The 20,938-nt window shown below is 35.6% G+C and overlaps 3 protein-coding genes across 3 annotated transcripts; 2 read left to right on the plus strand and 1 right to left on the minus strand.

Annotated features, from left to right (window-relative positions):
• Positions 1–2,947: 2,947 nt before the first annotated feature.
• LOC121799755 (probable E3 ubiquitin-protein ligase RHA4A) lies at positions 2,948–4,995 on the plus strand. Its single transcript, XM_042199215.1, has 3 exons — positions 2,948–3,417; positions 3,500–3,576; positions 4,622–4,995. Exons 1-3 carry the CDS (start codon positions 3,199–3,201, stop codon positions 4,836–4,838), a joined length of 513 nt encoding a protein of 170 aa, XP_042055149.1. The 5' UTR covers positions 2,948–3,198; the 3' UTR covers positions 4,839–4,995.
• Positions 4,996–6,208: 1,213 nt separating this feature from the next.
• LOC121799754 (EEF1A lysine methyltransferase 4-like) lies at positions 6,209–8,881 on the plus strand. Its single transcript, XM_042199214.1, has 9 exons — positions 6,209–6,506; positions 6,657–6,770; positions 6,972–7,040; positions 7,131–7,150; positions 7,242–7,294; positions 7,399–7,429; positions 7,563–7,638; positions 8,279–8,412; positions 8,565–8,881. The coding sequence occupies exons 1-9, from the start codon at positions 6,302–6,304 to the stop codon at positions 8,589–8,591; spliced, it is 729 nt and encodes a 242-aa protein (XP_042055148.1). The 5' UTR covers positions 6,209–6,301; the 3' UTR covers positions 8,592–8,881.
• A 267-nt stretch (positions 8,882–9,148) lies between these two features.
• On the minus strand, positions 9,149–20,723 carry LOC121799752 (kinesin-like protein KIN-12C). The gene is made up of 32 exons (XM_042199212.1): positions 20,082–20,723; positions 19,842–19,997; positions 19,600–19,683; positions 19,390–19,509; positions 19,194–19,307; positions 18,983–19,075; positions 18,740–18,900; positions 18,596–18,670; positions 17,902–17,989; positions 17,716–17,774; positions 17,567–17,630; positions 17,433–17,498; positions 17,174–17,341; positions 16,962–17,066; positions 16,651–16,886; positions 16,498–16,567; positions 16,353–16,421; positions 16,201–16,259; positions 14,987–15,053; positions 13,627–14,787; positions 12,199–13,485; positions 12,017–12,124; positions 11,763–11,926; positions 11,594–11,681; positions 11,436–11,510; positions 10,814–11,050; positions 10,506–10,604; positions 10,343–10,417; positions 10,214–10,272; positions 9,946–10,057; positions 9,579–9,843; positions 9,149–9,486 (listed from the first exon to the last, which is right to left on the minus strand). Exons 1-32 carry the CDS (start codon positions 20,574–20,576, stop codon positions 9,455–9,457), a joined length of 6,111 nt encoding a protein of 2,036 aa, XP_042055146.1. The 5' UTR covers positions 20,577–20,723; the 3' UTR covers positions 9,149–9,454.
• Positions 20,724–20,938: the final 215 nt, after the last annotated feature.

The following is a 20,938-nucleotide window of genomic DNA, read 5'->3' on the forward strand; positions in this document are numbered from 1 at the left end:
CTGTGCCCGGTCAAAATGTCTCAAATTATATGGGACGGAGGGAGTAGCATTTTTAAATAAAAAAATTGGTGCAATTTTTAAAATTCCTACTACTCCTTATTAAAAAAATAATATTCCATAAGTTTAAAATTACATTAATATTTTTAATATAATTATTTAATTTAAATATGATTAATGATTTAAAAATTTACGTGGACAAATAATTATTACTCCGTACTATTATAGATCGGTTACTTCGTACAATATAATACCAGTACATAATAAATATTGTGATATTTAAGACTTTCAGAATTCAGTATATTAGACATAATAATATTGATATATATAAAATACTAAGCAAAAATAAAATTATTTAAGATTAAATTAGTCATAGGGGTAAAAATGTGATTGAGAATCCCGAGACACATTGTCATATAAATATTTTGAAAATGGATAGAGATATATATCACGATCCTTGTTTTTAAGAGACAAAACAACCAAACAAGCTATTCGAATAAACATGACATCTAGTCACGAGCAATAATGGGAACCAATCAGATTAACTTATTATTTTCCCTCTAATGATTCACGTGAATCAACCTACATGCACACAATATTCCACAAAAAATATTTATATAATCTTGATGATGGCAAAACATATATTTTGATGCATTAAATCAATAATTTGGATTGTGTATCATTGATTTAGAAAAAATTCCGTTACCTCTGAAATATTAGGATAGAAATTTCATAGTTTAATTTGTACTAGTACTTTCAATACTTGCAATGTTTGTCTTTTACTTGGGTGGGAATTAAAATGGTGTGCTTAATCATAAATAATCGATTATTATAGGGAGAAAGTCGCACCATTTAGAGTGTTTCGAAAATACATCAAAGATTTGATGTAACACAAAAGTAATTATGCGACAAGAATCCGCTACTAAACGATTCAAACGAAGTGATTATGTGCGATTAATTTGAATTTTGAAACAGCCACGCAATCTGTGAATAATGATTATTAGTTGCTGAGTGTGAGGAAAATAGTAAAGTTACGAGCTGCCGAGAAGAGTCCCGAGCTGCCGAGAAGAGTCCCGAGCTCGTAACTGCCGAGAAGAGTCCCGAGCTGCCGAGAAGAAGGTCACAGCTCCCGAGCTTCAGGAGCCGTCCGATCAAGCGCGCCATCTGCAAGATTGAATGTCAACCGTAGATTCAACTAGCCGTTGGATTTGTAACAGTTTTTTGTGTTTGTTTCAGCTTTCTAGTTTGTTAGTTGTTAAGCTCTCTTATTCGGTTCTCATACATAAGAACGAGAGAGAGATGTTTTCAGTTTGTAACAGATAACATCCATTTTAGATTTTTCTCAAGAAAGCTTTCCAAATTTTTCCCAAAGTGTGTTCATCATTCTTGTTCATTGATTCTTGATTGTGTTTCTCGATACTATTCTAACACAATCAATTAAATTATTAAAAAGTATCGAATAATTCAGATAGTGCTTACTTAGATACGAAGTGTGACACATTAATAATGCATGCATCTTTCATCTTCATGAAAGGTTATTTTGCTAATTTGTTGTGTGATTAGATAAATCTTAAGACATAAAGGCAAAAGTTAAAATCACTTATTTTTTGTGAGTGTAACTAATCAATAAGATAAAAGGGCAAATCTTTCTTTTCGTCAAATCTACAAATATCTCTAGTAGTGGATTCTCATGGCCTAATTATCTATTTATTTGAATAACAAGATTTTTCCTTCGTCACACCACACTAAAAAATGTATACACATCACAATATTAACTACTATTATAATATACATACAAATATATAATGAAGCATTTAAGGTTAGTCTAAAGGGCCTAGCTGCATATGTTTGAGATGAAATGATGCATTTAAAAAAAATGATTTCAAAACTAATTAAATTATTTAATATTAGGGTAGGATTAAATTGCTAGGGTCCATGCATGCATTCCTGCCTGTGGGTCTGAAGAAGCATGTAATGTTTGGTCTAGGTATTAATAAGTGCTTTTGCAGTGGACCAACTACTAATATATCTATAGCAGTGAATTATCTTAACATATAGTACTCCCTATATTAGTAAATTACCATGGCCATCATATTTTTCATGAAAATATCACCAAATACGTACAAAAATTATTGCACTAGTAGTAAAATTATTAGCACTCGGGTAAAAATGAAATTATATCCCATACGAGATTTGAAGTCGTGCTACGTTTAATTAGGAGAGAAAATGAAAAATATATCCATTATTTTATTGAAGGAATTTGTGGTGTTAAATTGATCCAATAAATGCAATATTTTATTTTATTTTATTTATACATATATTGATTGATAAAATAAATAAATGTAACATAGTTGTGATAGATTGATGGAGTGGAAGAATTTATGTGTGCACCCACCATTATCTCACGAGCGACAAGAGGGAGGCCTATTTAACCCATTAACATGCTCGACCATACATTATACTATATATAATTATATTGTAAACATATAATTATAATTATCCGTAATTCCTAGTGGAAAAGCTAGGTCTAGTCTTTATTTTTTCTACCATCTCATGAAAATATGCAATTTACTTTGACTACCTACATCATATACATAATACATATACATCATCTTTGAAATATATACACTATTTCTTTTCATTAAATTATTGATTGTTGAAATAATTATGTTGGTCAATCACAATTCATATCAATCCCTGTTAGAAACAAACAACAAGATCAAAATGCCACGTCTAATCTAAATTAATTAGCTTATCACGGACAATATTATGGAGTTCATTCCATTGTCTATCTCCAACATTAAGAATACTCAATTAATTAATTAATTTATCACGGACAATAATCATATGTCCGTAGCTACTAAAATTTGATACATCATGATAATCATTATAAAAATTATTATTAAGCTTTTCCTGACAAGAAAAAATGAAAAAAATTATGATATAACTAAGATGAATGATTAATGGGACCGGGCATGCCATGATAACCTAAAGTGGGAGTGTCACATTTCTCACTTAAAAATAAAAAAGAAGAAACAAGGAATATTTAGTTTGATCTTCTAAAGTTCTTTCCAGGCGTATTATAGCCACTACTACCCTTTAATCCTTCATCATCAAATTCATTTAAATTTTCTTTCTCTCTCTCTTCATTCCATAAGTACATGCAAAATGAATAAGGAAATTAGTTGCAATTAATCAGCAATGAAGTCTCCTCCCAAATCTCAGAGCCCTCCTCACCAATACCCTCAAGAAATCCAGCTTAAGCTATATCAAGCTTTTATATTTTCAATTCCAATCCTTTTCTCAATCATTTTATTTCTCTTATTCTACCTTTTTTACCTCAAGAGAAGAGCAAACTCCACTTCCTCCGCCGCCGCACCTCCTCTTCTCCCCACCGCCGCCGCGGATGCTACTGCGCCGGTACGTACGCATACTATTCATTTTAATCAATCTCTCTCTAACATTAATAATTATTTAATGAGATTTTAATTGATTTTGTTAGTTGGATTTGAAAATTGAAGTGAAGAACATGCTCTGCCAAATCCTCTACGATGACTCTATGAAATCAAGGGATTCATTGTAAGTGCACAAAACACTACACAACTAGCTAATTAATTTAAGATATTTTTTGTAATTATTACTTTATTAATGTATATGTATATGCATGATCATGATATATATGATTAAACAAGCTATAGGAGATTGGAAATGGACGATGGAGGTTTAAGGGTTGGGGGAATTTTTCACTTTTTGGGCTGCCAACATATGTAAAGTGGCTTTAATTAGATAGGAACATATGCTAAGACCCACTATAGATGCTTCAACACTACTATATATGTGTGTATATGTCTCCTTTTCCTTCAATCATTATTTAGTGCTACATGTCCACAAATTTATTGCTCGTTTCATTTTTGTGTTACAACATTGTGTTATGTTATATACCATGTTCCCTTATAGGGCTGTAACTGTAAATGAGTCAAGCCCATCAAAATTATAGGAGGTTCGAATTGACTCGAGCTAGAGGTTGACATGAACATTGTCTTATTCGGGCTTGAACTCAATGGTATTCATATAGATCATTTTCGAACCCGTTAAAGCTCGTAAACAGTTACTCAAGTTCAACTGAATGGTCGTGAACGGGCTTAATTGAAGGTTCACAAATAAGCTCGATTAACAAACTCGCTAACATGTTCGTAAACCAACCTATCCAAATATGTTTCTAGCCCAACGAACCAAGTTTTTTCGAGCTGGACCTCAAATAGCTAGTGGCTTTGTTCATTTAAACCCCTATTGCATCATCAACATCTTTAACTAGATAGGTTGATCAGGAGCGGTTCCAGGGAGAATTTTTTTAAAATGAAAACTTTTTAGAACTAAAAACCATTTATGTGAGTTGACATTGCAAAACATATAAGTTCCTGATATTGATTCATGAATTGATATTCATGAATAAGTGAACTGATATTAATTATTTGCAAATTGGTTAGTTTTTCTGACTTTAAGAAAAGTTCTGCAATGAACCATCTCCAATATCGATGTTTCGATATACACGAAAAAATTGAATACTAGTACTAGTACTTTATAATGCTGCAAAATGATCATATATGAATATATATATATATAGGTGTTGTGTTTGCTTGGGAGAGTTCGAGTTGAAAGAGGAGTTGCTTCAAGTGCCGGCATGCAAGCACATTTTCCACATGGACTGCATCCGCCACTGGCTCCATAACCACTCTACATGCCCACTCTGTAGAGCCCCCGTTGCGCCCTCCTCCGTTGCTCCCACGCACCAACACCATATAACCATAACATCTGAGGGATCAACAAGTATTGTTGCCTAGTTTGTGAAGTTTCACCTTTAAAATGATCTGCATACATTAGTAGTAATAGATAGTTAATTGTGTTGTAATTGCAAAATCGAATGCATGCACAACTCCTACAAAGGTAGTAGTTGTGCAATTTTGAGATACGAAATAAAACTAATACGGGTTAATTGCATATCGGTTAACATATTGGATTCTAGTTTTTTTTACAATCTATAAATTTGATGACTAAACTAAATACATAAAGTTTGATACATTCTTATATTATCCATGAATTCAAATTACGATCAAATCAACATTGGTGTAACAGTGGAAATTGAGTATCTGAAAATTATTTTTGGGGGGTTAATTTGACAGAAAGAAAATAGATAAGAGAAGGATTCACGTGGAAGAAATATTTGTTTTGAAAATTTTTAATAACCAAAACAATGTTGTTTTAACATTGAACTCTCTCATGTAGTATATTGATCGGTCGCCGTTTTGAATTCGTGAGAAATTTCAAAATTCATCTTATTTAAGTATTAAGACACTTTTATTACCGATATGGGAAAAATCAAAATTCACTAATAGTCGATTGATAAGTTCACTACCAATCCAAATTAACTCATTAGATAAATGGAGCCACTAGTTCTTTGGAAATTCACTAATAATTGAATATTAGCAAATTCAAAATGAATTGATGAGATCTTAATTGTGTCTAAAAGGTTAAATAAATAAATGTAGTACTAATACATTACATATGATAACCAACAACCAACAAGCCTGATCTATAAATTAATTTGGAAAAGTAATCAAGGGTGGTTTGTAATTAATTCATAATATAAGGGTGTTTGTATAATTTGCACTCATCGTGAATCTCATCTACGATCGCCAAATCAGCTTATTTTGTTACTCTCTTTATTTCTGTTTTCCTATATCTCAAGGTTGCATTCTAGGATTATCCATAAACTTCTAATCAAAAATACCTTTCTATGATGACATATTGTGAGTACTTAACTTCATAAAAAAATCTCTAAGAATGAGAGAAATATATTAACTTTGATGACCAAATATATTAAAATCAGACGTATTGAAATATTTTACAAATTTCAAATTTTGTATATCGACATCAAACAATAATAAAATATTTTATATAAACTATGTAATTACATACCCCTCTGTTTTAATCAAATGAATTAGTATATGATAATTTCTACGTCTACAATTATTTTCACTTTTGTTATTTTAGTAAATAAATAATGTGGTCCACTATCTCAATGTACTCCTATTTTATTACAAAATTAATATATACAGTAAAATTTATATATCCATTAATTTTATAGCTCATTTTTGTTTATATGTCATAATTGGTGTTGGTGGGAGTGAAAGATAATAATAATAATACTAACAATTTAAGTCGCACGTAAAAAATCATATCTCATCTCATCTCATCTCTTGTGATCTGCCTATCAATTGATTAAATTATTTAGCTGCTTAAGGAAATGACGGCGGGCAAATCTCCGGCGGCCGGCGGCAGCACCACCAGCACCCAGGCCTACGGAGAAGCATGGTATTGGGACAACCGCTACTCGCAGGATCCCTCCACCTTCGATTGGTACCAAAAATACCCCTCCCTCGGCCCCCTCATCCGTCTCTATATCCCCACCCACCACCACCCCATTCTCGTCGTCGGCTGCGGCAATTCCGGTCATTTCCTTTCTCTTTGTCTCTATTTTCAGCGATTTTGAAATTGATCTTTTTTTTGCACATTGATTGATCAACGAAAACGATGTTTTTGCCGTGATTGATTCAACGGAATTGGCGCCTTATAGGCTGTGATTTTCTCCCCCTCTGCAGGTTTTAGTGAGGAAATGGCTGATGATGGATACAATGAAGTGACCAATGTTGATATCTCCAGAGTGGTGATCGAAGCAATGCAAGCCAAGTACTCGGATAATCCAATGCTGAAATGTATCTTTCACTTACAGTAGTAATTATTCTTAATGAGGTTGATTTTGGAAACATTTAATGTTGTATGGCTGTTGATTGATTACAAGATGGAACTCTTATGATTAGGAGAAGAAACCAAAGATTCTAATAGATTTGTTACTAGTATTTTCTGGATTGCAAAGTTAGGGCAGGAATGGTTTTCCTTAATGAATGTGTCAACAGATATGGTTATGGATGTACGAGATATGAGCGCCTTTGACACGAGATCTTTTGCTGCTGTTATAGATAAAGGTATTGTTTTTGCCTTAATTTGTGTCTCTTAAAATTAAACAATGTGTGTACTTTGTAGTATTTTCTGATGCTTTTTGGTGCATTTTCCAGGGACACTGGACTCTCTTTTGGTGCGATTTCTATATTGCTTTGGATGTTCATTTCTCATACTTGTTAGTATTCCTATTAGTTATGAAGAATTGTTTTTCTTTTTCCATTCAGTGTGGCTACAGCTCGCGACAAAATGCTGCTAAAATGCTTGAGGAGGTCTGGAGGTACAATTAATTGACTTCAAAATCTTTGCCCATTTTCTAATTCTCATGTTACTTTATCAAATTCACTCTTTCAATAAGTTGAAGCAGTTGATGACAAACTATAGGGTACTCGAGGATAAAGGAGTATATATTCTGGTAATCTACCTCATTTGAGTGTTGTCTTCTCTTTTTAGTTGTTTTATTTTAAGCTTTTTTTGAGCATGTTTCTTTCCCACCCGTTGTATTGGAAAGCTTCTTGAGGTTTTAGTTAGGTTTTTTTATTTTGCAGATCACGTATGGGTCTCCAGTTTATCGACTACCAGTATTGAAAGAGTTATCTTGGAATATTAAGCTTCATGTGATAGGTTTGTTAAAACTTTATAATGGTCATACTTTCTATCTTTGTTAAGGTTTGATTCCTTTAGATTCAACCACCATGGTTGCTAAACTTTGGTTATTGAACTGTTTCCTTGCTTGGGGAGACACTCTACTTTATACCTTTAGCTTTGGCAACTTTGTCGCTTATAGTTTCCATGCTTACGATTACTTTAGAAAATCTGCTCGTGTGCACATAAGCTTCAATACACAATAAATTACTAAATTCAGAGAAGTAACAGTGGCACATGCTTTCGCTTAGAAGTTCACCTCACAATCCCTCGTCAAAAAACAATTGTATTAGTGATTCTTGATGTTGAATAGCTCTATGCATTGGTTTGAATAAATAAATACATAAACTTAAATATTTGAAAGAAAATATTGTAAGGATTGAAATTGAAAACAAATAGGAAAATTTGAAGAAAATAAATACTCCTATTTGTATTATCTTAAAAGGTTTGGAATGAGGGAAATCAAATGAGGCATCTTTTCCGTTACTTTTCATATCAATACTCGTTCAACTAACTATTTCAATGGTTAATTCGCTAACCTCATATGAACTTAATATTATGAAATATTAGTTCGAGCGCTAAAGCTCTATTTAATATGTATATACATTATCACATGCAGGGAAGCTTCAATCTGGGAATACTTCAAATTTGACCAGGGATCTGACAACTCCAATTCCTTTAGATGCAAATGGAGGCTCAACAGAAAGTGTAGGAATAAATGCTGATGTTCACTATATCTATGTGTGTATTAAGGTACGTATTGGGAAAAAATCCATCTAATATACAGTAGCATTTAACTTTCTTGAATGTCGGTAAGCATATACGTGCAAATACCTTAGCACTACTATGATATTGTCCATAAAATAGTTGCTGCTTTTGAAATATAGTCTCGACATGTTCTTCAGGATGAGTCTGGGAAGAACAAAGCATGAGCCAGCCGTTTGGGGGAATTGCTTCAGATGTAACTGTATTCCATAGTAGGATTATCGCTAAACCCCTAGTTTTATACGTGATTGTGATTAATAAATTAAGCTGAGATTGTTGCCTGCTATTTTGAAGAGTAAAGTCCTTTAGTTTGGTCAACCACTAATAATACGGATGCGTTGCTTGGTGATTATAATATTTGATTATGGTTGTGTATTAGGAGACAAAATGCTGTCTTTTTTTCCCTTCTATTGTTTTGCCTTTCTAATGTTAAGTTTGAATATAGCAGTATTATTTATGTCACGAGTCATGAACTACAAAACGATTTTCCAGTTATTTGACGAAGCTTTGATAGCTTTTGGTTGTTTTTATGGAGACTTTGCTAATTAAAACTTCAGATAAATAGTTGGATGACAAAGCCCACTTATTGGTAAGACAGTTTTTCTTCAACAAATGTGTCAGGAGTTTGAGGCACCTTCTAGGCCTGAGTTTTAGTGTGTAACTGTAACTCCAAAAAAAAATCGTCTAACTTTCTGTCTTTCTTGTTCCTAAAATACAAGTAGAATAAAAATCCAAACCTCACACATTACTTTCTTTTGCAATGATAATACAATATATAGTGTTTTCAATAAACCCTGTCTAGTTACAAACAAAACTTGCTGCCGTCGGATGAAATATGATTTCTATTGCCAGAAGATTTATGAATTCTATTGCCAGAAGAATTGGAGGAAATAAGAGGAATGACGCAGCTAAATTACAATAACTAGCTCCAACAATTTACACTATAAACACACACCCCACGATAAATAACTCTATGCATACCACAGATAGGCTGTTCGAAGACAGCCACGTCCATCTGTTCATGCGATTATCACGAATGATTCTGATAACGGTTTTTGTAACCTGTAAACAATTGTATAAACTAGTAACTAACAAGAAGCATGTAACAATATCATTTTTTAAATAAATGCTCTCCAACAGTCTGAAGAACTCACCTTTCAACTGAGCATTTGCCTGAACTTTGGCATCCGGGGGGCAAGTGCCATCAGGCCTAGGATACTGAGCAAGTTGATTATTGACTCTTGAGAGCACTTTCTGTGAGTGGGCCAACCTCTCAGAAAGATCGGATCCAAATGACCTTGAGAAACTTGAGTTTCTGGGTTGGTTCCGACTTGAAGGTTGGGACTCTTGCATGCTGAATAGCTTCCTAACCATGTCGTCTAGTTCAGCAACCCTCTTTTGTAGATTCCTCTTGTCCATCTGTTTGCATATTAACAGTAAAATCCACATAAGTTAATGCTTCTTTTATATGAATAAGGAGATAATATGTGTTATACAAGATCAAATAAAAGTGTCTCGTACCTTAAGCATATCATTTTGTGCGATTAACATCTGACCTCGTTCCTGTAATTGTTCCAAAGCAATTTGAATGGTAAGTCGGTCCGTGTTTGTTTTATGGATTTCTGAGATGCATCTGCAGAGAAAGGAAAGATGGGGTGAGATTTAAAGTGACTTCATGGAAAATCACTAGCCAGAGAATGCATAGCATAACTGTACCAAACGTTCTTTAAACAAGCATTTAAATTTTCAATGATGTGATTTATGTTTAGTATGACTAACTGAAAATCACCTTTCTCGTTCTTCTTCTAACTCACGAACTTCACTCCTCAGGTTGACAATTTCGCGCTCCTAGTCATAGAAAATTAAATGTTATCCAAGGTATAAATCAAGAAAATCACCACAAAGTTGTCGAATATACCATAGCAACAAAATCCTGTCTATGTTGATGAGCTTCCTCAATCAACTTTTGCAGTTGATGCTGCTCAATGATAGTCTGCAGGAACCGAAAAATTAAAACATTAGATCCAAGGAGAACTTCATTTTTTTTTTGCAATATCTTGAATATCCAAGCCTACACTTACAGCATAATTCGATATGTCCAACTTGACACTGAGTAAATCACGAATGACATCGTGTGTCATGCTTTCAGCACTTGCCAGCTTAGTATTCAGTGTACACACCTGACATATAAAGTATAGGCATTAACTTTTGAAAAGGATTCACGACAAGAAAAAATTGTGTATCAAAAGGAGATACCTAGACAAACACGAGCAGGCAAATGTAATTATGAGGGAACCACAATGAATTAGTCTTTACTAAAAACATTGTTATGTATGTTAGCAGGCTGACAATTTTTGAAAATGGCTGACAGCTGAGATAGTCTATTTACCTCTTTATACCTACTGGCTGCCAGTGCCTCCAGCTCTTCTATACGAAGATTAGCACTTGACAACTCCTGATCCTTCTCTTGGTTCATCTGCTGGACCAGAGTACTGATGCATCTGAATGGTGAACTCGAACCTCTAGTTCTTGCTGCAATTTTATCAGCTCGTTCTGAGATGCACCCAGAAGATACATTTGCTGCATCTGTTTTAACTTCATCAACCATTGCTTCCAAAGTCTTATACTGTTCACAAGACATAACACACAATTGTAAATGAAAAGATTCTGGTAGGACAAACACAGAATACCAACCAAGACACATCTAGGTTCAGAACTTGCTGGATGATATTTATAGAGAGGTCACAACAACATTTCACTCCTTTGGAAGTTCAAGTCGATGATTCTAGACTGTCTGCCTACTAATTTATTTTCTTTTTGAGCAAAATCCCAGATTTACCAGGGGTTAGTTATACAGAATACTATTGGCCAAAAACAGGTTTCTTTTTTCAACAATATATGGTTAAGATATAATTAGAAAATATACTATTGGCCAGAAATAGGTTTTCACTTGGTATGTATTCCCAACAACAATCTGAACTACAAGCAGAGGATCCCTCTCGAGACTTTACCCTTTGTTGATACTGAGATGCCTGTGCTTCAGCGTGCAGAATGAGTTCAGAAATATAATCTTTGAACCGTCTGATCTGCAGATATGTCATACCATATTCATTAGCATACAGGAATACAACATTAGTCTAAATCTAGGTATAATTAGAAGTAACCAAACCTCTTTAGCTTGTTTTGAATTCTCCTCTTCAAGAAATCTTATGCGGCTACGGTTCTCACTAATTTGCTGAGACCTGTGATGCAACTTCCTGAAAATAAAAATTTGAAGTCTGCAAACAATTTTGAGCGTATAAATAATACTATGAAGAGTAAAGTAAAGATTCCTCTACCTTGAACGTTGTTCATCAAATGCTGCAGAACAAGAGCTCTCAGAAGTCATACTTTCAGTGATGTCTTCAACAGTTAATAATCTGTCTCTAAGTTCTTGAATTTCCAACTCCAATGAATCTCTTATCAGCCTCTGTTGTTCAACTTCTTCTTCCATTTCGAGCACCTTGAACATGACAGCACAGAGGTAAATCTCATTTACAATAAGCAGGTATAAAATATTAACTCATATTCCCAACTACAAAATTGGACTTACTTTCTTCTCCAGTACATTTATAGTGCTCTCAAGTTCCTCCACAGAACGTTCTAAAATCTTAACCTCCTCTTCCTTTTGCTGAGCATTCAATTTGCTGGTCTCTAACTCCTGAGAATTCAACCTGATATCAGAAGCAGGTTGTACAAACTCAGAGAATATCTGAAATACTTCGAAAATGTTACCTGTTTGGCTTCCACGGCGATAGCTTGGTTTTCATCAGCTAAAGCAGATGCAATATCCAACTTTTCTAGCAAAGAGGTTAACTTTTCAAGGAGAAGATCTCTCTCAGCAGTCACCTCTGTTAAAGCACCTTCATAATCTTCCTGTGACCAAACAGGTTGTATCTCTTGTAATGAAGATAACCGTATTAATTCTTTCTCCAAACTTTGGATAGCTTTTCTCTGATCTTCAAGTAGCTGCTCAGCTTCAGAGTTTTTCAAATATAGATCTTGCGAGAGATCCTTTAATGCAATATTCTGCTCTGACAATACATTAATTGTCCCTTTTGCCCGAGTTAATTCAGAGTTTGAGTTGAGTAAGGCTTGCTCAGCTTCAGACAAGTGATCTTCAAGTTTGATCTTCTGAACAAGCATGTCGTCAAGTTCAATAATTTTGACCTGCAGCTCCTGCCGAACATTGCTCATGGCAACAATTAACTTTTCCAATTCATCCTTGATGTCCATCCTGTCGGAAGCAAATTCTTGGAGCAAGCTGAAATCAAATAGTAACCCTTTCAATAGAACATCTTTTCGCTGGAGCTCTCTCTGGAGTACAGAGTGCTCATTCGAATTATTACCATCAACCAGTTCAAACCCTTTGATTTCCTCACTTGATACACTTGCAACCTGCAATCCTTCACATGTATATTTTACAGGTTGAAGAACTGGGTTACGAACAAGACTTGCATGATTTTGTTCTAAGTTATCATAAGCCATGGACTGTTCTTGGACTATGGATCTAAGAGAATTTGGAGTTGAGCTTTGGATTTTTTGGGAATACTCTCTGATCTGTAACTGTAGCACGTGAATGGTAATATCATTCTGCAATGCTTTGCACATTAAGTCCTCCAAGGATAATCTGAAGCTACTAAAGCAACCTAGAGTCTCCTCAACAACTCTTTTAGCATCACTGCAGGTTGTCTCAAACAAATTTTCAACTTCTATTTGCATTGCTGGAAAACTTTCTTCGAGGAAAGTCAGCATACAACCCTTTTCATTCAACCTAAGCTGGGATTTTTTCTCCCCGTCTCTCATAAGAAAACATGATTTTAACTGTTTTGTCCCATCGCTCAAGCTTGCACTATCAAATATTAATTCCTCGGCTGCCTCTTTCCACATTGTTTTCAATGTGTTTGCATTTTCATTGGCCTTGAGCATTTCCTTTAAGGTGTGATCAGCCTCTTTCATGGCAGCAAAAGCCTCCTCACATTTTGCAAAAAAGCTACTTGGATATGTGTCCTCAACAGCCAACTGCATGTGGCACAATATGTCAGGTTTACAATCAAGAAGAAAAATAAACTGTTTTCTAAACCTATGGTATGGCATTAAATGAAGGGAACAATCTACATCAGATATTGCTTACATATATAGTCAATTAATTTGATTTCTTACCTCTCCGAAAGAGTTTATGCATGCTTCAATTCTTCCACTTTCAGGTAGATCAAGTCCTCCACCTGGAAGGGTTGCCATATGAATTTGTTTGTCAACATCTGTTGTTGCAAGAGCTTCTGTAAGTGCTAATGGTTCATTACGAACAACTTCAGAAGTGCTTGTAGAACAATATATAGCCTGGGTGTTTCTAGACTGGGATCTATTTTCAGGAAACTCATCAACTTGAGTCGATTGATTTGGCATTCTAAACATCTGGCTTTCCTCTGTCTCTGAAGTGCTATCAGGCCGCTGAAGCTCAGTTAGAGCAATCGCTGCTCCCCTTAAGGAGTATAAATTATTTTCTACATGCCTCACAGTGTTCTGTGCGTCTTCCAAACTTTTTTGAAGTAGCAAAATGGTTTCCTCCTTTTCAACAGACACTTGAGCTGCTCTCTCAACGTGTTCATTAATCCAATCATTAACATTTGGAAATGATGATGAGATACTCTTTATATGATGAGATGCATTTCGCAGGGATCTAGAACCATCAATGAGGAATGTAGTTAGCTCCAAGGTTGCCCTTTCCCACTCTGCACAGAATACTCTTAATTCCTCCTCTTTAGCTGCTACACTGTTTCTGAGACTTAAGTTCTCCTCAGTCATAGAGCACAAGCATACATCAAATTCTGATTGAAGTCTATCTATTTCCTCCTGCAAATGTATGATAGTTCTTGTAGTTTCCATTTCAACTTCACTACGCACCATTTCTGTCTGGTGATGTTCGGAAGATTGCATTGCATGATCTTCAATATGTTGTTCATTAAGTATCTTTGCTTCCTTCAGCTCCTTCGTCAATTTTTCCAACTTAGCTTGCAGATCCAAGAGGCTAGTGCCTTCAGATTTTTCAATATTGTCATGAAGGAATTGATTTCTCTCGAGCATTTTCATCAAGCTCCGATTTTCTGTCTGGATAGATTCTAGTTCTGTGAGTAGCTGGAACTGATCCGATTTCATGGTTTGGATCAAAGCTTGTGCATCCATCAGTTGTTTCTCTAAGTCGTTGCACTGAATTTTAAATCTGTATACTTTCTCATCATTTTTTTCATCAATTACTTCATTCTCCTGGAGTCGGTTGGATGTTACTTCATCAGCACAATCATTACCAAGTGACAGGTTATCCATCTGCAAGATATTGTTCAGAAAAACTTCAATGTGAACTGATTTTCCCGTAACACTCTTCATTCTTACTCAGCCATGCAAATTAAAACAGTAATAACATGTTTCAGATCTTTAGGTTCTTCAAGTTAAATTATAGCCTTGACCAGTTGCACCACCATAGAATCCTTCCAAATAGTACATACAGAGTATAATTTATGCTTACAGAGTTGAAAGTATCCTGGCTAGAGGCCCCTCTGTTTAACAGTCGCTGTTGTAACTCATCAACATCCCTGAAAACATCAATGTGTATAAAATGTTCAGCTCTGACTCAAAAGCAGTTCTTTTAATAAGGAAGTAAACAAGAACAGAGTCATTTGTATGTCATGAAAAGGGTATACTTAAAAATAATAGGACAGCTGACCACAAGCCAGAAAAAATAGCAAATCCATATCAAATACAATCGAATGTAGAATTTATTCCAACCATTCACGAATCAAAATATTAACTACGTATTAAATTAATAGGTATCAATAATACTACTTCCTCCTCTTTTTTCCATTTTGGTTTGTCAACGAAAATTAGTCCTTTTTTTCATTTTTGTTAATATGTTCCACCACTCCCCCCCCCCCCCCTCCTCTCTATTTATTCCTATTTATCCATCTTCAACTAACAATACTCCAATTATTTTTTTCTCACTCCTACTTTACCAATTTTACATTAAAACATTTGATGTCCTACATCGACTTGGTGAAGATCAGACATGCCCAAGGTTCAAGAACCGCCGATTCCGGTTTCGGAAAATCTCGAATCGGAACCGAACATTGAGCGTATTTCGCAATTACGTTTTCGGTTCGAAAACCGCCGGTTCCGGTTGTAGTTCTGGACCACCGGTTTTTCAGCGGTTTTTCAAGGTTCCAGTTCAATTTCACGGTTTTTCGCAGTTCCAACACGGTTTCGGTTCAAGATTTTTTCGAACTTAAACCGGCCCGCGGTTCAAAATGTCACGGTTTCGGTTCCATTTTAATGTTGTGGTTCTGGTTCGGAACCGTAATCGGCGGTTCCGATTTCACAGTTAACCGCCGGTTCACTGAACCTTGGGCATCTCTAGAGAAGATCACATCTAATCTACATAAGTATGGATAACCCTCTCTCTTACGAGGCATTTTAAGGGGTGAGTGGCTCAATTCTAATACGGTATCACGTGGGTATGCAAGACAAGAGATAAAGAAAAAAAAATCCATCATCGCCTCGGGCCCGCTCTGATACCATATTAGAAATGGGTCACCCTCCCCACTTATGAAGCCTTTTAAGGGGGTGAGTGGCTCATTTCTAATATGGATAAAGCATATCAAAACAGGCAAGATAATACACGTAAGAGTTTTGCAATTGCCTGGATGAGTTCATTGAAGGTCATCAAATCTGAAAACATAGATTCACCTGAGTAATTGCGTATTCATGTTCTTGCATAGTTCTAACTCTTTTGTGGCTTCTGGTTCCTGCATTTTTAGTTAGATATGATACAATTACAACGAGATTACACCACATTTTAGTAAATTGAATGTAGAATACGCATGTGCTATGTTGTTAACCTGATCTCTTTTCATTGGAGAGAAGTGGTGGTGAATGTGGCCTTTTCCAGCTTCAAGTGATTCCAAAAGCTGCAGATATGAGACATTGCAATAAGAATGTCATCATGGGGAAACACCTGACATTATTTATTACACTGCACAGTACCTGATTGCGCAATTCAGATATTTCAGCTAGCAATGTTTCTCTTTCACCCTGTTCATAGAACTCCTGAAACCTGTGATGAGTGGAGGGAGGGAGTTAGATACAACCAGGTCATAGCATAAGCATCAGAGAAGTACTAATATTTATCATGATTACAGTCTGATTTGCTCGAGCAATCTGATATTCTCCATTGCAAATCTTATGACTTCTGGATTTTTCTCAATTTTTGCTTGTAGCAGCTGGTTTTCCTCTCTTAAAGCACTGTTTTCATCTAAGTAGTACTCATCAGCTGATTTCAACCCATCAGACAACAATTCCAATCGTTTTATCTTGTCTTCTCGGAATTTGAGCATCATCTTCGTATGCTGAGTTTCTTCCTGTTGCTGGTGAGACTGGACCAGATTCATAAATAAGTATAACTGTAGAAACACAACTATAACAAAATCTATGAACAGTACAATATGTACCAGACGATTTAAATGTTCAATTTCCACTTTCAGGTTTCTGATTTCTGTCTCAGCCAATTTCTCTCGTCGTAGAGCACTGTGAAGGTTTGCTTTTAAGTATTTGTTCTGCAGTACATAATATAGCAAACAAGCCCATAGAGCATTTGTCAATGAATGGAAGATACATACTTTTCAGGTGATTAATTGTAATTTCATTCACATTATAAAGCTACCTTCGTATTTTCTTCATTCTGAGTCACACACACATCATGAACTTTAATTTCCTCAGAAGGCTTACGAACGTCAGAAACATAACCCAAGCAAGCATGTTCAGTTCCAGGAACAATGTCTCTGAGTTTCATTGGCTTGTTCTGGTTCTTCATCAAGAAAGACAGCTGACCCTGTTTAAAATTTAAATAAATCACTAAATGTCAAGTTCACATGTGTTATGTGTCACAATTTACGCTTGTGAACTAGCCGCATGGTTTCAACCTTTAACTGTTGGATTTGGTGCTGCAATGCAATGACACCCGCAGAAGCATCTTCATTTATTTTTGCCTGAAGAAAATCAAGTATTAATAACTGAAACAAACTTTCTGTAAAACAAGTTAAATAAGACTCTATACATTGTTTTGGATTAGCTTAGCGCGTTGTGCAAACTTCAAAGTGCTCAAAGTCTCATTTGCAGAGCTGCAAAACAAAATAAAAAAATATTTTAGTCAACTTTCAACAATAAATTAGTTGCATGCTAAATTCCAGTTTATCATCATCCTACCAAATTGATGGGCTGACATTTGCTATGATGGTTGTCTTTGAATTTCCACCTAGAGAATCCTGTATGCAGAACAGTCAATGAAACTACAAACCCATTTTATACAAGCCTGGTGAAAATAAATCTTACAGCACCTACTACTTCAGAATATTTGATTTATATAGTGCAAAAAATGTATATATATCTGACCTGAAGAAGGAATGTCAGCCTGGAGTCTCTATAAGGCACATGTCGATGTTTCCCTTGTGCTAAATCCACCAAAGACATTATGACCAGTCTAAATATACAAATGACAAAGATTTAGAGTGAAATCGCTAAGTAAAGAAAAAATTTAGAAATAAAGAATAAGAATCGACAGAGTATCTTCGGAATGAAATGACCAGTAGATACACAGACTCACAGAGAATGGTACAGCAGAGTGAACAGATGGACACTGGACAAATCGATAAACTTAAGTAAAACTGAGCACGGAAGACTTGTACGTATCCGAAATGGAGCTTAGTTTGTTTTTAATATATGTTGAAAATAGCAGCCTCATTTTCCATTATGGCCTGATCAAAATTTCTAATATACAGTATAGATTAGAAATACTCCTATATTGATTCTGAGTCCAAATAACATTTGAACAACATGCTATTTCAGTTGAGGATGATTTACTAGGTTAGAAGCTGAGAATATAACTAGCTAATCTAAGACAACTGAACATGTGGGCATTGATATGATAATAAACCAAAGCGATATAGAAAATATTCGACATGCCATGTATAATCTAAAAACGAAGACAAGTTATATTGATGGTAAACAACGTATTAGCATATGAAAAGGACTAAGGAGAAGTTGTATCGATAGAAAAACTATTTAGTACAAGTTAAGAAACTAATACCCTAGAGTTGATAGTGACTTGTTAATATTTGCAGCTTCTTTCAATCGATCTCCTTCTGCCCCTGAGCTCTTCTGCCTATCAAACATGAATATTATTCAAATGAAATAGTCCGCCAAATTGACATTATTGCTCTTTAAGACATACCTCTCAGAACCAGCAAGGTCTACCAAATTCAATCTTCCAAATCTAAAATGGGCCATTGAATCCTTCTCCCAACGGCTTTCAATAACGCAGGTGAAAACACTATGAGATCGACTACTCTCGCTATTCATATAAGTTGCAGCTATCTTCCTGTTTGCAGCTCCCTGCCCATGATATAGTCAGATCAGCAAGTTTTTGTGAGGAAAAAATAAAGAATTTGCTGTAATAAATAACTTAGTGTATCACCTGTTGTAAAATGTGCAGCACATCATTAACTGTTCTAACACGGCGCTCACTAAGATTTTCAACATATACCCCTTTCTTCAAGTCTTCTCTAAGCTATCCTTATCGCAACAAAAAAAAGTTTTTGCATCACAAGGAGATATGCAATTTTCCGGTTATTTGCATAGTAAGCATTTACCATATACACATTAATGACAACCATAACTTTTGCTACCTGTAGATTTGTAGATGAAGGTTCAAGAAGGTCAGTTATATGCTCGTTGTATATCTCTAGGAAAGAACATTTGCAGCTGTATGTTAATCTCTCTTGCGGCCTACTCTCTTCTTCCTTAAATATAAAAATACAGATCAGGATCTGATATATAAAAAACACATAAGATCCACCAGACAGGAGTAACAAGGTTATCAACCTTTCTGATCCTTGAAAATAGATACTCAAAAATGCGCGGTGTTATCCCACAGTCCTCACCAAGCCTCCCGTCCATATTATCAATGTCGCCCATCATTGTATATGTCTTTCCACTACCAGTCTGCAAAAAAATTATCTTAGACTCTATTATTCTGTCAAACAACCACATCATTCATACGGTCCAGTAACAAACTTCCACGGTGATACCAACCTGCCCATATGCAAACATGCAGCTGTTATACCCAGACATGCAATTATCCACCATGGGTAGTCCAGCAACTCTAAATAGTTTTTCCTACACAAAAGTCAAGATTATCCAAGTCAATACGAAGAGCCATTGTTTGAATACCGTGAATTATTGGAATCTAAGTCTAAGTTCACAGATGCAAGTCCCTGCATTTCACTTCCATTTCAAGACTACTGAATAAAAATCGTTTGCAAACAAACAGGCACCTGTGATATACTTTCACAAGCTATATGATCAAATGTAAATCTGGTTTCAGGGTGGCCTTGCCAAACAACTGTCTGCGGACTTTCTTGCCTCAAGCATCTCCCATATCCTTGTGAAACCATCTCAGAGCTATTCAACGGTCTCATTCGAATCAAAACCTACATTACAACAAAACAAGAACCCGAAAATTAGAAAACAAAAACCATTTACCCTAAATCACAACGAAAAAAACTGAATCAGACCTGCACATTATGGTCATTCCAGAAGGAGGGATCGTCATCAAGCTCAAAATGTGGAACCTCAGCCAACAACTGGTGAGGCGTCGCAATGGAAAACCTCCGAGAATCGGAATCGTGGTGCAGTCTTCCTCCGCCATTACCAAATTGAGGCGGCAACCTTGTGAGCGTAGAGGCACCGATACAAACCCTATGCACACTTCTCGGGGGAGTGCTCTGAGCTGAATTAGGCTCTGAATTAGAAGGCTTTGTTCTTCCATTCACCTTCGGAGTTCTCATAAGAGACGAAATGAGCTGTCTCTCTCCCATTCCTTCATGCTTTCTCCTCCGAGACAACTCTGGCTTTTCTTCAGATTGGAGTTGAGATTGCTGCGATTGGGATGGGTCGGGAATCGAATTGAGCGGAGGTCTAGAAGGACCGGGAATCGTCTGACTCCAGAGGCTCTCAAATTCATTCTCGTCGCCGGCCGACTGCGCCGGTCTCCGGCGAATCGGCGACATAGGTGTAGCTGTGATTTGAGGCGGAATTTAGCAGAAAATGTATCGAAAATAGGGAATTAATGAAGCGTTAAAGTTGATGCATTGATTGATGATAGTTTTGGGAATTGGGAGGGCTTTGAATTTGATTGAAGGTGAATGAAGGGATGAGGAAATGATAATAGAAAAGAGACCGCTTCAGATTCAAATTTCAAATTTTAACGGATGAGTATGCTGGGCCACCCCTCAGGTTTCTGTAATTACATTCTTACCTCATTTATTAGAGGAGTACTAAATTTAATTTTGCTCCAAATTAATTAGGGCAACTTTGGGTTGGGATTACCATTTAAATTATGGGCCTGATATGTTGATATGAATCTTAGCAA

The sequence above is a fragment of the Salvia splendens genome, chromosome 4 (genome assembly GCF_004379255.2).
Source record: "Salvia splendens isolate huo1 chromosome 4, SspV2, whole genome shotgun sequence".
In the NCBI taxonomy this organism is placed as follows: Eukaryota; Viridiplantae; Streptophyta; class Magnoliopsida; order Lamiales; family Lamiaceae; genus Salvia; species Salvia splendens.